Source organism: Condylura cristata, unplaced genomic scaffold (assembly GCF_000260355.1).
Source record: "Condylura cristata isolate star-nosed mole 26May11 unplaced genomic scaffold, ConCri1.0 scaffold00025, whole genome shotgun sequence".
Classification (NCBI taxonomy): Eukaryota; Metazoa; Chordata; class Mammalia; order Eulipotyphla; family Talpidae; genus Condylura; species Condylura cristata.
The window spans coordinates 19969302-19985133 of NW_004567126.1; the positions used below are offsets into that span (position 1 = coordinate 19969302).

At 49.2% G+C, this 15832-nt stretch overlaps 1 protein-coding gene across 1 annotated transcript in view; it reads right to left on the reverse strand.

The window, feature by feature from the left end:
• The window catches only part of TMPRSS4 (transmembrane protease, serine 4), a 60395-nt gene extending 49645 nt beyond the window's left edge, over positions 1-10750 (reverse strand). The window contains exon 1 of the mRNA XM_004688830.2: positions 10685-10750. Within this exon, the coding sequence (XP_004688887.2) occupies positions 10685-10750 (66 nt within the window). The remainder of the gene's footprint in view (positions 1-10684) is intronic.
• Between the last annotated feature and the right edge of the window lie 5082 nt (positions 10751-15832).

Here is a 15832-nt window from a genome sequence, read left to right on the forward strand (position 1 = left end):
GGGGGACCTGGGGGCTTCAGCACCTTGAGAGAGAGTGAGTAGCCAGAGTAAGCCCAAGGAGTGACGCCTCTGCTTTGGGGCCTCAGCGTAGCCCCCACAACAGGGCGGCACACCCAAGGGCCTGGGTGCCCGCACATTTTTAAAAGCCATTGTAAAACTTGTTCAAATTAGGGAGGACCAACTCCCGGAGAGGTCATAGGGCCAGTAGACTTTAATCCCCAGCCTGCGGTGACCCTGCCCGTGGCCAGGGATCAGATTAAAGGCTGGGCTCAACTGAGGGTGAAGGTAGTTATTTATTTTTAAGCTGTTCATGTTTAATTTTACAAAAATCACACCATGAAGTAGCTAACAGGGAGGTTTACCAGGGAGGGGAAAACAGAAGTGACTTCATATTTGACTCACGTCCAACATGCCCCCTTCCAGGAAAGGCACCATCGGTTTCAGCTCTTGCACACTTGCAGAACATGTCCGAAGGGGTAAGGCTTCTGGTCTCACTGCTTGGGTCGCAGAAGGTGTGAGACCTTCGTCCTGGGCTTGGCCATGGCGAGTGATCGTTGCATCTTTGCTCTTACTATTAATCATCCTAATGATAGCATTCCCCAGACTGCTGGGAGGGACGGAGGTGGGGAGAGCTGGGAGTTGGGTGGGGAGGAACAGCAAGGTGGAGAGAATCAGATTCCACGTAAGTCAGAGGTTGTTTTTGGAGTAATTAGGACTCAACATCCCATTTGGGCTGCTCTCCACATAGAGACCTGGGGGGTCCCAGACATGTGGGGGGCTGCTGCTCTTTAAGCTCCGGGCACGGAGGTTGAAACTTGATTGATCCTTTCCCGGCGGTCAGTATTTCTTGGGAACGGGACAGTATTTTCTCACCCACATTCAGTTAGAACCCCATGGGAAGTGTGCAGTGTTGTCTGGTTGCTGACCCCAGCCTCTGTCCACGACTTCAGACTATTCTGGAATGGCTAACCGGAGTTCTGGCTACTTCTCTCCCCAGCCTCCACAGTCCCCTATCTCTGTCGTCCAAGCTTCACTGCTAAAAGCAAGCCGACTCCCACGTCACCCTCCTCTCCACACTGCTCCAGCTTCTCCCCGCTCCCCTCTGGGCTCCAGGCCTTCCATTCTGGGAGAAAGACTCCTTCTCCCTTCACCCTCTTTCCTGAAGACAAACGGAGGACTCTTGGCTCCTTTCCTTGCAGTCAGAAGCAGCCTCGTCTTCCACGCCTCACAAACCAGGAGTCAGGGGAGTGATTTTCCAGCTCACCACTGTCACTGCCCAGCCGCCCCACCTCTGAGTCCCTCTTGGGATTCGAGCCCCACCCTTGACCCCCAGATGCTGCCTCTTAGTGCCAATTCCAATACCCCCTTGTCACTGGAGTCTGGCATCTGGTCCCTGGTCTTCCTCCCGGCTGCACATAGCACCCTCTGGGTGACAGGTGGGTGAGTCTTTGACCGACACCACAGCTCCAGCCCCAGTCACCAGCCTTCGTCTCAGCCATCTGTTAGCGGCTTTGTGTCCTCGGGATCACGACACTCAGTCTCTCGCAGCTGACTGGCCGTGTCCTTGTCCAGCCTTCTAGTTCCCCTCCAATCCTGGCGCGAGCCAGCCGCGCCCCTGCACCTGTCTCAGATGCTGAGAAGCGCCCCCCACCCCCCTCGCTGTGCCTCCACCGTGACCATCAGTTTCCCAGCTCTCCTCAGTATCCCGTCATGCTGCTCCCCCATACTCCCAACAAGCATCCTGACCCTTACAGCACGGAGAAAGCAGAGCCCCTCCCACTGGACATCTCCAGTTCCCCCCTCCTTGCCTCACGGCTCACAACCACAGCCTCATCTCTACCCAGGCCCCCAATTTCCCTCCAGTTTAAGGGCAAGGTTGGTCCTTCCCCCCTCAAGCTCCACTCTCCATTCTCTCCTCCAGAAGGCGAGCACCAACAGCAGGCCGTGGGCATCTTCCCCGTCCTTCCTCAGGCAGGTCCTGCGGCCGTGGAACTCTCCCCTCCCTCCCCCTGGACCCCACATCCTGGTCCGGCTCCACTGCCAGGTTGTCTTCCTCCCTTCCCTGCTCAGCCTGGGACCCCACTTTCAATGGAAACATGTGACCTCAGTCTTGCTCTGTTCAGCACCACAGCGTCCACCTGCCCCGTGGCCTGGCCCTGGGCCATTCGCTGGCGCCGCACCTGCTGACTCGGTGGCCTGCTGGATGGTACCCTGTCACACGGGACCTCTCCGCAGCCCGCCTGCCTCCCCGAAGCCTCTCTCCCACGTGCCCGCCCGCCCTGTCTGGCTCATCTTTGCTGTCTCCTCCACCTGTAGTTAGCTTCCTCGACTCCCTCTTTTTCTTGCTTGAATTCTCTTCCTGGGGGTTCTCCCCACTGCACTTGGGTGCTGTTGGCTCTTTTAAGCTTTCTAATCCAGAGCACTCTCCCGAGCCTGCCACCATCTCCATAGCTTGTCCTGGTTCCGGCACAAACCCCGATGTCTTGGCGCCCCTAAGACATGAGATCCTCACTCGGAGGCTGACAGACCAAGCTTGGGAGTCACGGGCAGGAGCGACAGGCCAGAGACTCAGGGAGCAGGGACGGTGTTCTGTTTTCTCTCTGACATCTCCTAGCCACCTCCCTGTCAGGGGAACTGAGTCCAGGGTAGAGTCTTGAGGACATGAGTTCTCACAGCCCTTTACAGGTCAAGGAGTCACAGAAGTCGTCAGCCTTGAGCCTCCAAATGAGTAAGACCCTGCAGACACACCACTCTGGGGTGGTCAAGTACTGCGGTGGAAGGATGCTGGGTCCTCCCCATGGCCTCCAGCTCCTGGGGGAAGGAGTCAGTGGTCACTGGAACCACTGGAGGGCGCACAGGCTCCAGAAATGCTTTCTCAGCCTTCATTCCCCTTGGAGCAAACTAGGTCCTGGGCACCTGCTCTTGAAGACAGTGGCAGCAGGTGGAACACCAGGACTGAACTCTCATCCCCCAGGATCACTTTGTCATTGTCTCTAGCTCTAGAGTCGTTTACCGACTCATTTATTCAAGGAACATTTGCCCAACACCCTCAATGGGCTGCCACAGAGCGGGTCAAGCGCTCAGATACAGGATCAGATGAGTCCATCGGGACCCTTGGAGGATGGGCCGGGGAGGACCCTGAGAAGGGAAGTCTCCATCTGGGGTGGTTTTTTCTGTGTCAGAGGGAGGTGCTCAGTGCGGAGGGGGAACCCAGGAGGGAAGACTGATTTTGCCTGGGACGGGGGGAAAGTCTTCAACTCTCAGTTATCTTTTTTGTGGGTCTTGAAAAGTGAATAGGAGTCTCACAGGCCACAAAGTTAGGGAAAATGTGGTCCGAGTAGGAGAATGTCATGACCAGTTCCTAGACGCAGAACTTGCCTGCCTGAGTCAACTAGACAAATGTCCAGCGGGAGGAGGCTGGCTGGGGGAGGCCCCTGGGGGGACAGACGGGAACTCATCTCTTGAGGAAAGAGAAGTTCCTACCTGGAAGCCTGGGCAGGCCCAGGTTTGTGGGACCTGAAGCTGATTAAGGTTTTGAAGGTTTTCTTAGAATAAGAACACTTACTAGCTTCAAGGAAAACCCCCTTCGCGTGGGAGACATTTGTTCACGGCTTCCCTTCTTCCTTTCGGGTCTGGGGCCTGCCTCAGCAGCTCCCACTCGAAGCACACTGCTTCTGAGCTCTCCCTCTCTCTCTCTTTGAGCTCCGTGCAGTGGCGCAAGACTGGGTTGAGGAACCCAGAGGCTGGGGGCAGGGAGGCAGAGCTACTTTGCTGGTTGCTGGGGTGGGGATGCCTCTTTGTATTGAGTCTGTGCGGCCACCTTAAAGGGGCACAGCAGGAGGGTCTGCCCTTGAGTCACAGCCTGCACATCTGTCTGTCAATGTCACCACAGCCTAGTGAGGCAGGACAGTGGTTCCCTGTGCAGGAAGCTGTCGCCTGGCCCTAAGGATGCCTGGCAGGCGGGAGGGCACATCTAATGCTGTCCTTGCTGCACTCCAGTGCTCCTGGTTACTTGGCTACTGGAGTATCAGCCCAATATTTAACCCCTATGTTGCTCTACTTGGGCACCTGTTCAGGGAAATGATTCACTGAAGAAGTGAAACCACAGATGACGTGACTGGCTTTGGTATTCTCCCCCTGGGGTGTGTGTTGCTGGCTAGGGCCTGCACAAGTGTGGAACCGATGGCCTTTTGCGTGCACTCGTGCCCTCTTCTGTCTGCGCACTGTGGTGCGGGAAGGTTCTTAACCCTTTCCCCTTGCTTGGGCGCTTGGGAGAGTTCACAACTGGTCCCGCCTCATGCTCAGGCTGTCACCTGTGTGATGGAGCTCTCAGACTCAGCACTGATTTGCAAAATCTTCGGGGTGGTTGGAAGCCTATACTTATTCTGGAGAGCTCGTCAGGGCGGAAGGTGGGGGTGGGGGGGAGAGGGATGTCTGGATCAGTCCAACAACTAGCACGGAGCATTGCTGTGTTAAGCCCTGGGCCAGGCCAGAGCTGAATGAGCTGCAGACTGCTCCTCATGACACTTCTGTGTCTACAGAGGTCTCCTGCATGCTGGGCTCTGGACTGGCCCGGGAGACCCGAAGGTGGGCAAGCTTTTGCCGAGAGACCCGCAGGCTGTCGGTGTCAGCAGAGACAGTAAAAGGTGTAGACAGCGTGTGCAACATGGGCCAGGCTACTCTGCTTGGGGCCACCAGCTGGTGGAGGAAGTGATGGCTTTAGGCCTTCACTGACTCTTTCGTGGCCCTGCCCACGGGTAAAGATGAGCCTGCTTTTCCCTCCCTTCATGCCCCCTGAAGGTGCAGAAAAGAATCTGCTCCCCCAAATGGCAAGAATCAAGTATGGGCAGAGGGGATGAGCCAGAGCATGTTCCTGGTCCCAGAGAATGACTTACGGGAAGGAGTTAGTGGCAGTGGGGGACGGGGAGGGGTCAACCCTTTCCTCTGAAGGATGCCCCAAGGTGCAGGTTCTTTAATAGGGGTTCAGTCCCCATCAGGGTGACTAAGGTGATAATAGGGAGGAACTTGAAGAGGGGAATCACCCAAGAATTAGGTGTTTCTAGATGCTTTAAGGCTAGAGGCAGAAAGCCCCAAAGCCCTGAACTTGCAAACACACAAAGCAGGTTTATCCTATTTTCTGAAACACACAAATCTGCTTGTTCTTGTGTCCAGAAAGCAAGAGGAGGAGGAGGCTTGGAGAAAAGGAGGGTCCAAGGCTGGAGAGCGCCTGAGGTTCTCAGCCTGAGCAGCTTGCCACCCTGAGTCTGCTGCTTCCTCTCCTGCCCCTCCCCCCTCAAAGGGCTGGCAGAGATCAACGGGAAGAGCCAGGAGCTGAGCCTGCTAGGCTGGCAGCCGCTTGCTGTTGGGCAGCTGGGTGCGAGAGCCTGCTGGGTGCGAGAGCCCCGGCTTGTGCATGACCTCTGCCCACCTCAGTGGGCGCCTGGCTTTGTCTAGGCAGAGCGTCACCATGGCCCCTCGTCAGCCCTGGCATCCTCTCCTTGCAAGCTTTAGAGCTCGGGCGTGTGGGCCACTCCATGCCCGAGGCGTGATCTGGGGAAGGAGGGTGCTCTCTCCTTTCCCAAAGCCCTGGTCCTGTTACCCAGGTGATCGTGCCCCAGTGCCGTGAGGTAGACGCCAGCCATGGCTCTGCATTTCTCAGAGGATGATCTTGAGGCTCAGGCATGCCCGAGATGCACAGCAGCTGTGTGCTAGGGTTGGGGCTCAGTCCAGGACTCGAAAGAGACTTTACAAAGTCTCCCCAGGCCCCCACCTCCTGGGCCCCTGGGGAACACCCCCACCTGCAGAGACCCCATACAGGAAGTGATGTGAACTCAGAGGCACAGGGCCCTCACACCACCCCCCACAGCCCTGAGGCCTCCCCCTTCCACAGCTAGCGAGGGAGCTATTTCGAGGAGAAAGTGATGACAGCAGACCAGGCAGGGGGTGAGTGATGTGAAGGAGATGTGCAGTCACCCAGCTTTTTGAGGGTGCGCCCTGATGGTATGGACTTGTAAATTCTGCTTGTGCCTATCTTCTAGCATATACGGCCACACCCCCCCCACAAATATAAATTAAAAAAGGGAAGGCCAGAAGGAGAATTACAGCTTCCCTTCAAACTCCTCCTGGACTGACCCTCCCTTTCAGGGGCCTGGTCTCAACCAGCCCCTCTCTGACTCAGGGTGGCATCAGGCCCTGCTGCTGCCCTGGGGGTTCCTGGGTGACACCCCTGGGGCACTTTTGCCGTTAACAGCATCGCTAAAAGATTTTTGTTGTTACAAAAGTAGTGTATTAGGATGATTGACAAAACTGTTGTGGTTTTACTTACTCTTTTTTGTAGCCTTTCAGGCAAGAGGTGGGAGGGAACATGAAGGGGGGTCTCCCATCCCTGTCCTGGAAGGTGTCTCCAGTTTGGCTACTGCTCTATATTTAATCCAGATCTGTGCTTTCTAAGCCCCTTTATGACCTTAGCCTCATCCCCAGATCACCTGTCCCATGATTAAGATTGACTCTTGAAACAATTAAATCCTTCCTCTAACTGTGTCTGAAGCCAAAATGTCCACAAAAGCCATTTTTGATACACTAATTAATCTTCATCAGCACATTAAAATAAACACATAACTGTGAAACAATTGTGAGTGGCCCAGGTACCACATAATCCCATCCGTACCCCCTGTGATTGTGCCCACACTTAGGAGTGAGGGTTCGCGCTCAGATGTTTACTCCGAAGACGCACTCACTAGAATGAGGCTGACTTCTGATTTTCTCACTCACTATCTTGCTCAGGGAGGTATTAAAACACAGGATTCTTGGTCCTGACATCTACCAAGAAACCTACAGTGTTTGTTCATCTTAAACTCTTTCTCAAAACAATACGTTTTAGATCCAAACCTCTTGGTGTTGAGCCTGAAGCACATTCACTGACTGTCCCCTTCTTCATTTTCTGTCTGAGATAACAGGACTCTTTTCTTTGGGACTCTTACATAAGACTTTGACGGACCCACCCTCTGTCCTTTTGACCCAAATGGTGTCAGTCTGACTGCACCCTGGAACACTTACTGGAAATCACAGGTTCCTGGGCTACCCACCTGTGGGCCCCTCTGGAAGATCCTTCTGGCACTCTGCTCCATACCTGCCCCAATTGCCTAACTTGTAGGGAGAACGTGGATTGTGCTTAAGCTGGGTCTGTGCTACCCTAAGGGGTGTGGAGGCCCAGGACGACACAGGCTGGGGTCTGTCTGATGTGAAGGTTGATGTTAAGGTACCAACACATAGTGTTACTTGTCTTCAGTCTTCATAAACCCAATCATCAGTGTAAAGGGTGATGCTTACCTTCCTGTGTGAAAGAGAAGAGTACTTATCTTAGAAAGAGACAGAGTACTTATCTAATCTAAAAGCATTATCAGATGACGTGGCATCACTTAAAGAGAAAGAGACCCAACTCTTAGGCTTGTATTGTTATATTGTGGGAGATGATAATCTACTTTTCTCACTAACTGGCAGCCTCATTATACATGTTCCAGGAGAAGTTTCACTGACAGCTCCATCCCAAGTTAGTGTTGTAATAAAGTGGTTGGCTCTTGGACTCTGGTGGTAAATAATTTGGTGCATATAGGAAGAAGCTATTTCCTCTTTCTTGACATTCTGGTCCCTGAGTTTGTTTTAACCTATGTTTGGAATTGTGAAGTTGAGACTGTACATTGAGCCAGTGATTTTTTTAAATCATCATCCTTTCTGATAATTATTCTTAATATTTCTTAAGTTCTTTTGGGGGCTCTAGATGTGTTACCTTAAATAAATCGACAGTAATTCGAGTAAGCACTTTTTTCCCATTTCATACGTGAGTACACCGAGTTTTGTTGTGATCAACACCTCCCTCTAGGACACATTGTAAGTAAATGTTTCGTACCAACACCCAAACTCTTACCTTCTGTCCTCCTTTCTTGTCTAGAATTCTGTAAAGTGGTTTCTGTCTGACAGTCCTCTGAAACTGACATATGAAGTGCCTTTTGAAACTTTCATCTTGAAGAGCCTTGAGAGGGTGGTTTCTCTTTTCACTTCTTATCAATAGCTCATTGAAATATAAAATCTGTTTTAACTATTTCATGTTGGAGTAAATGTGAGTCTGCTCTAGACTTTCTTGACTTCACATGATCCTTATCAGGAAGCCAAAGCCCAACGACGATGATGGGAAAAGCCCCTCGACCACTCGTAAGGCAGCATGTGAAGAAATCTGGGAGAAAGTGCACTGAGGTTCTGCACATCAGAATTTTAAGTTTGGAAAATGCTTGTTAAAAGACAGAACCAGATAGGAAGGTACATGTTCAAACACATTCCACAGGGGGGGAGGCTTTGTGGAGAGAAACAGTGGAAACACAAACCTAAATGAGCAAACAAAGGGTGTCTTTTTCTCAGCAACATGGGATTGAGATAAAAAAAAACATAGAGGCTTGTGTGTGCTTCAGAATCCTTATTCATCGATGTTCAAGAACATTCCCTCATATGGATTGAATTGAAATAAACATATAAAATTATTTAAGATTTAATTTAAATTTTCTATGAAGAAGCCTAAATTAACTAAAACACCAAGTAGACTTCCTGCCACCACCGTTCAAAACATCACTAATTGATGATATCTGATTCTTATGAAACTTTTGCCCTAGTGATAGAGAAAAAAAATTAGTATGTGCCTGCAGACATTTATCATTACTCATTAGACTTTTTTGGGAATGCATAAGAATATACAGAAAATTAAAAAATGGTATGTAATTTCAGTTTTGGTTTTTTTTTTTTTTAAAGATTTATTTATTTATACAGAGCTGGGGTACAGGCCAGAGATGCTGAGGGTGAGAGGATTCACCAGGAACAGAGTGGGGACAGAACAGGCAGATCGACAAAGTACACTGCTGAGGGGAGCAGTGGGCGGGTCAGGAGAGGTCTGCCGCACCATGTGGATCTCCTCCAGGGCAGGTGGGAATCGAGCTCATGCGGAAGTGGCTTAAGCTTCTTAGTGCAGTGTTTTAACCTGCTGCGCCACCAGGGAGGGCCCCATATGTAATTTCAGTTTTAAAAAAATTCTTTTTTTAGAAAATTAGGTTAGCAGGTGTACCTGATGAAAACATTTAAACCATGCAAGATTATATAAAATAAAAAATTAAAGTTCCCTCCCAAAGCCATCCAGTCTCAAACTACTGCATTATTTTTCTTCTGCGTCTGTCCAGAAAAGTTATATATATAATTTTGGTTCTGAAGGTGGGTGTGTATTTATATATAGTAAATACGAAACATTAATTAATATTTAAATATTATCCAAAACGTTATTAATATTATATATATTAATATATAATATTACTATGAAAAATATGTAACAAGTATATATAATCTTTGGAAATTTATACAAAAAGACATTGTATCCACTTAAACTTTCTGTTGCTTTAGAGAAATTTGTAAACCGGAAGAGTTTCAATTCTAAACGATCAAGTTTTATTTTGAAATCATGAAACTTACAGAGAAGTTAGATGTTATATTTTAAAAGACGCAGACACCAAATGACTGGAGAAGTCCCCAGCCCGTGTCCTGTCGAGCGTGCCTACTCTGGAGTGTGTCTCTACAAAAGCATTTCCTCCAGAACCATGGTGCACTGATCAAAATCAGGAAATTAATGTCTGATACATCTGATGATCAGCTGGTTCAAGGTTTGCCCTCACCCCCAATCCTTTATCAACCAAAGGATCCAGTTCTGAATCACAGGTTGCTTTTAGTGGGTGTCTTTAGTTTGCTGCAGTCTGGAGATTTCATTAGTCCGCTCTTGATTTTCATGATCTTTACACTTGAAGGTCACAGCTCAGCTGTCTCATAAAATACCCCCACTTGGGTCTGTCTGCTGCTCTTCCCAACGCAACCCTGTGCCTCGGCAGAAAAGTCCAGCTCTGTGCAGTGATGGCCTCACTGTTTAAACTCACTTTGATCAGATGATTTTGGTGGTGGTCTTCAGCCCTCTGCTCTTTAAAATTGCTCTTTCTCCTTTATGTAACACATGAGCATCTTGTGAGTAGAAACTTTGACATTATATAAATACCCCATGATGCACTAAGCTCTAAACAGTCAGTAATACCTGTCTGGGCTGGAGGCTGGATAGCTTTGTCTTCCATACCATGAGTGTTTTCCCTAGTTGCCTTAGTCTCTTGGTACCCCACCCCCACCTTACCTCAAGCCTTTCTCTGCTCAGTCACTTTGTTGTTATTGATAGCTAGCCCTTGCTGTTTTCTCTTGAATGTATGCGCTCCACGGTGATACCATGTTGGCCTCAATTTGTTTTCTAAATCTTTCTTTTCTGGTAACCCGCCTTTGTTTTAGCGCATGCGACTAGCTAGTGGTTCTAGAGAAAGGAGCCATCTTGAGGGACTGCCCCCTCGCTTTTGAGTAATATTTTATTCTGGGTTGGGGTCTTTGTCTCTTGCATTTGGTTTTTTTCATTTCCTTATGTCGCACCTTCCATGAGTAGTTGCCAGGTCATTTCTTTGGGTGGCCGGGTCGTCCAGACATTTAATTTTTCTGACTTATTGCAAATGACTCTGTTCTCATGCATCTTCATTCAGTTTTCAAGATGAGAAATTACTATTTTCACCGCCAACTGCTTATCTACTTATTTCTTCTCTTCTCAATTCCCTTCCTTAATTTCACCAACCTGACTTGCCTCTTCACCTTGCTTGTTCTCAGACTCTTCTTCTACCTTCTCCTCGTTCATCTTCATTATTCTAAGTAGATTTTACACCAGTTTTCTTCCTTCCAAACTAAACCCCTGAGCCTCCTAGGTCAATCTTTTACATGAGGACAAGGAGAGGCTTGTTTGGAAAATAAGTTTGTGTAGTTTTTATTTGCAGGTCCTGATGGAGTGGAGATGGTGTTTTGGCCAGGTCCCAGGAATACTGAAATCCTACCAAAGACTACACAAAACCTTCGGGGGCTGTATACATAAAGAAAGGAGATAAGTGTTAAAGGTGGTGACACGATAGCAGACCTGCCTTGTGAGCTTGACTGGAGCAATGACCAAGGCTGAAGACCTGGGGAATTTTCTCCTCCTTCTTAGCTCAAATCCAGATGCTGAAACTGAGTTTGTGTACACCGTGAGGATAGGGGATTTTCCTTGTGAGAGTTCCTGAGCAAAGATGAGGGGGACATGATGGTTACCCTGGTGCCAGTCAGTAGGAAGGAGGAAGTGGGACAGCAGAGCCACAGTTACAGATTAACGCCTCGTGACACATGCTGACCCCCCTCACTAGCAAACTTGGGCCAGTCAGCACAAGTGAGGGGCTGGGTAGTAAGGTAGGGAGGCAAATGGGACATACATCTGGAATCCTAAATCTTAACTGTTAAAATCCCTCCCCCTGGCCTATGGTCTTTTGTGGGGCCAGGACTAATGAGAGGTCACAGTTACACTGATCCTTCATTAGTCTTTGACTATATGGCTACTGGTCCATACACAAAATCTGCATGTTAATGGTGAGAGTGGGGTGGAGAGAAATAGGTCAAATGACAACGATGGTGAAACAAAACAGGACTCCCATTTTGAGTAATCGTATTTGACAAAACTTAGTAGCTAAATAGCCACTTCTCCAGAGCTATACAGATGGCCAGCAGGTCTGTGAAAAAAAGATCATCACTTATGATCAGGGAAATGCAAATCAGAAACACCATGAGGTACCGTTCACACCTGTGAGAATGGCCATATCGTAAGAGGATGTGGAGGGAACGGAGCCCTCGGATACTGTCAGTGGGAATGCAGACTCATCCAGCCCCCATGCAAGCAGCATGTTTTCTCAGAATATTAAGAATAGATCTTCCAGGTGGCCAGCAAGTCCATTCTCAGGTATCGACCCAGAGAATGCCAAAACAGCAATTTGAAGGGATCTGTGTGCCCCAGTTCACAGCAGCACTGAGTACAATGATCAAGTTATGTAAACAACCTCTGTGCCCCTTGACAGAGGAACAGATGAGGAAGATGGGGTCTGTAGACACTGTGGATTACTATTCAGCTATAAATAGAAAGATTTACTCTGGCTTGCCACTGACAACATTTTGGATAAAATTTGAGAGGATGGTACTAAGTAAAATAAGTCAGAGGGAGAGAGACAAATGGTTTCATTTATGTGTAGGCAATAGAGAAAACAAAACACAGGATCAGATAAAATGAAACTAATAACAAAACCTAGAAATCTGACTAGTAGAATTGAGGTTTCCAGAGGGGGAGGGCAACGTAGGGAGGGGCCGCAGTAGGCTTTGGTGAAGAATTGCGGGTGTCTTGGTGGTGGGTGCGGTGTGGCAACATACATCTGAAGTACCCTATCACTCGACGTCATACACAGTTTTGTAAACTAATGTTATTTCAGAACAACAACAGTATTTTTAGTGATTTGAAACTTCTTTTGGATAACATGGATGGATGTGCTCCTGCTTTATTATTAGTTTTTAAGTTTAATGTACTTATTTAACCCCCTGCTTTAGATAAAGGGAATATGCATCCTTTTGCAAGCTGATGGCATGGGTGTATTGAATTAGGGGTCACTTCAGCAGTCAGTTAATACTGTTACTAACTACTGACATGTGTTTCATAGAAACTAACCTAAAAATGATGTCATGGTTGGGAGGTGTCATTTAAAGTGGATTTGACTTCTGTCTAATAACTTTCCTAAGTCATTTTAAACAATAAAAAGATAATGCATAAGGCATGGGCTTGGGAGTTAGAAAGAACTGGATTCTTATTGTGGCTCTAATATGGATGACTGTATGGATTTGGGTGGTTATTCAACTTCTAGTCATTCTATTTACAGTTTCCTTAATTGTATAACGGTGGTAATGATTTGTAGCCTGAAAAAGTAACAACAAACTTAAGCAAAACTTTTTTAGCATTCATATAGCTGACAGCCTCCTTGACAAATCTGAGAGAATTTTCTGCTAGAGCAACCAATAAAAAATAAAGAAGTAGGGCCTCCCTGGCAGCGTGGGGTCGATCTCAGGCTGTCAAGCTGTCCCCACACTGTGGCCTGACCTCAATCCCCGGCCAGGGAGCTGACCCACATGGCACAGCAGACCACTCTGTCTCGCCCACTGCTCCCCTCAGCAGTGTGTTTCAGTAGATCCGCCTGTTCTGCTCCTTACTCTGTCTCTGGTGAACCCTCTCACCTCCTCCCCTCTGGCCTGCACCTCAGTCCTGGTATGTATAAACAAAATATACCTTTTTAATAAAATTTTCAAAAAGTAAAGAAATATAGCAAATAATGGTTACTTTAATGGGAAGAAGGGTGAGGGAGCCCGGAGACAGCAAGGCATGGGTGGCGGAATTGTGAGATAGTTAAGAAACATATTTGTGCCATCTGATGATGACCAAGATGGTGCCCATGGTGTAATTCACACTGGTCAGCGCTCAGAGTATGCCAGGGCCGCCCCTAACTGCTCCATCAGTGGCATCTCAATAGTCACAGTAATTCTGCATGTGTGTTAATATACACTGCTTTCCATAAGAGCGAGTGAATTTGAGGTAAAGAGATTTGCTTGGGCAAGTCATTTTGCAAATGATGGGCCTGGGCTTTTATTTTTTCCATTTTAAAAAGAAATGATCAGGCCCTCCCTGGTGGCGCAGGTTAAAGCACAGCACTAAGAAGCTTAAGCCACTTCCCCATGAGTTCGATCCCGCCTGCCCCGGAGGTGACCCCATGGCACAGCAGACCTCTCCTGACCCGCCCGCTGCTCCCCTCAGCAGTGTACTTCGTCGATCTGCCTGTTCTGCTCCCCACTCTGTCTCTGGTGAAGCCTCTCTGGTGAAGCCTCTCACCGGCCCTGCATCTCTGGCCTGTACCTCAGTTCTGTATGCACAAATAAAAATAAATCTTTAAAAAAAAAAGAAATGATCATTAAGTTTCTGACACGGTCTTTCACTGTTGTGCAGTGTTTTATTTCTCCCCTCAAGTATAGTGCTCGTAGTTCTCCCACCGTAGTTCTCAGCACCTGTGAACTGTCATCATCTCCGTAGTCCCGTGTGCTCTTTCCTCCCCTGTTTCGACCCTCTCCATCGGCTCCCTTGCTCTGTACCTTAGCTCTATCGGATCTGGGCTCTGGATACAGCCTTCCATGTCAAAGGCTGCTTCCCCGGTGTCTCTTGGCCATCCCCCTGGGGTCAGGATACTGCGTCCTGTGTAGAGGGAACCAGTTTACCCTCCGTCCACATTCCTGGCCCTTCACCTGGCAGGAATGGGGTTGCCCTTCAAGCTGCCGTCCAAGGTAGGCGATCCCCACAGTGCTCCCATCTTTGGGCTCTTGCTCTGAACATGGTTTCCTGTGCCCAATCTTTCCCCCTATCTCTGGGTTTGACTTTCCAAATAACATATAACTAAGAGCTCAGACCACAGAAGGGAAGAAGTGATAAGAATCAGAAGCAACAGAAATGAGGGGTTAATGTCTTGCCACTAGGTAGACACTTTCCTGGGATCTTCCCAAGCTTCATGCTGGGGGGAGGCCTCCTGGGCTCGGCCACCCACAGCACTGCCTTCTCCACAAGCAGAATCCTTAGGACTTCAGAAAGGCCTCCCAGCCCCCAACCCTTTCTATGGTCAAGGGACTACCCCTTTGGACAAAGGAGTCTCAAAAAAATGAGAGGGCTGATTGCGATCCAGATCTCAGGCGTTCACTTCTTAGTGTGGCTTAGCTGACTTAGCCAGCTCAGGCCAGAACTCTTTGGGCACAGTCACTTTGATGGAGTGAGGAGGAAGGAGAGGAAAGTTGGGACAGGCTGTAGGTGTCACGAGAGTGTTCTGGGAAGCGAGTGAAGGAGGTTGTGTTTCTCTGCAGGTGAGGACTCCATCAGCACTCTGGGCCTGATCCTTGGCGTGGGGCTCTCACTGCTGCTTGTATCCATCCTGGGCTACAGCCTGGCCAAGTGGTACCAGCGTGGGTACTGCTGGGACGGTAAGTGAGCACTAGACCGCACCCCCTGGCTTTGCTAGCCCCTCCTGAGCAGCTGTCGGGCCAGCCAGAGCTGCAAACTCTTCAGTGTGGGCGCATGCAAATATATTTCCTGTAGTGGCTGCAGTGGTTGGAGACTTGAGTGGTGACTGAACCCTTGAGGTGGTAGGGTGAGGTGGTGGAACATTTATTGAGGGGGTGGGTCCTGGCCTTCCTACCATAGCAAGCAGCCAGTTTCCTTTTCCCTCAAAACCCACTGGAGTCCACCCCAGAGGCTTGAGCAACAGGTTAAATGGGCCCAAGTCTAGGCAGTCCTCATTTTGGCTCCTCATGTATCTCCTTCTCTGCCCTTGGGTCTTGGGGACCTCTCTTAAGCTGGCTGATGCTTCTGGAATTTGCTGTGCGACTCCCAATTCTGACCCACATCTGCACTTCCTGTGGGACCACGCAGAGCTAATAGGGCAAGAGGGGGTGTGGAGAAGCGAACCCTTTCTGGGTCGGCAATGAACCCCAGCAGCTCCCATAGCTCTTTACGGGGCACCAGCTGTGTGCCGATTCATTTTGCCTGCTGTGATTCTCTCCAAAACTCCACTTGAAAAAGAGGTTCTTCCTTTCCATTTTTTGTAGAAGAGAACCCGAGGCTAAACGCAGTCTTGGACGTGGTGAGCCCTGCATTCAAGCCCAGTCTGCGCCAGCCGGGCTCCCAGCTGAGCTTCCCTCTAGGGTAGTCAGGGCCCTTCATGGAGGATCCCTAGGGTGGGGGCTTCCCTAAATAAGCCAAAAACTGGGCATTCTGTCTGGGAAGACAGGGTGCAGCCATGGGCATGGGGCAGGAAGCAGACACGGAGGTGCTTGGGACTCTCCACAGTACCCTGAG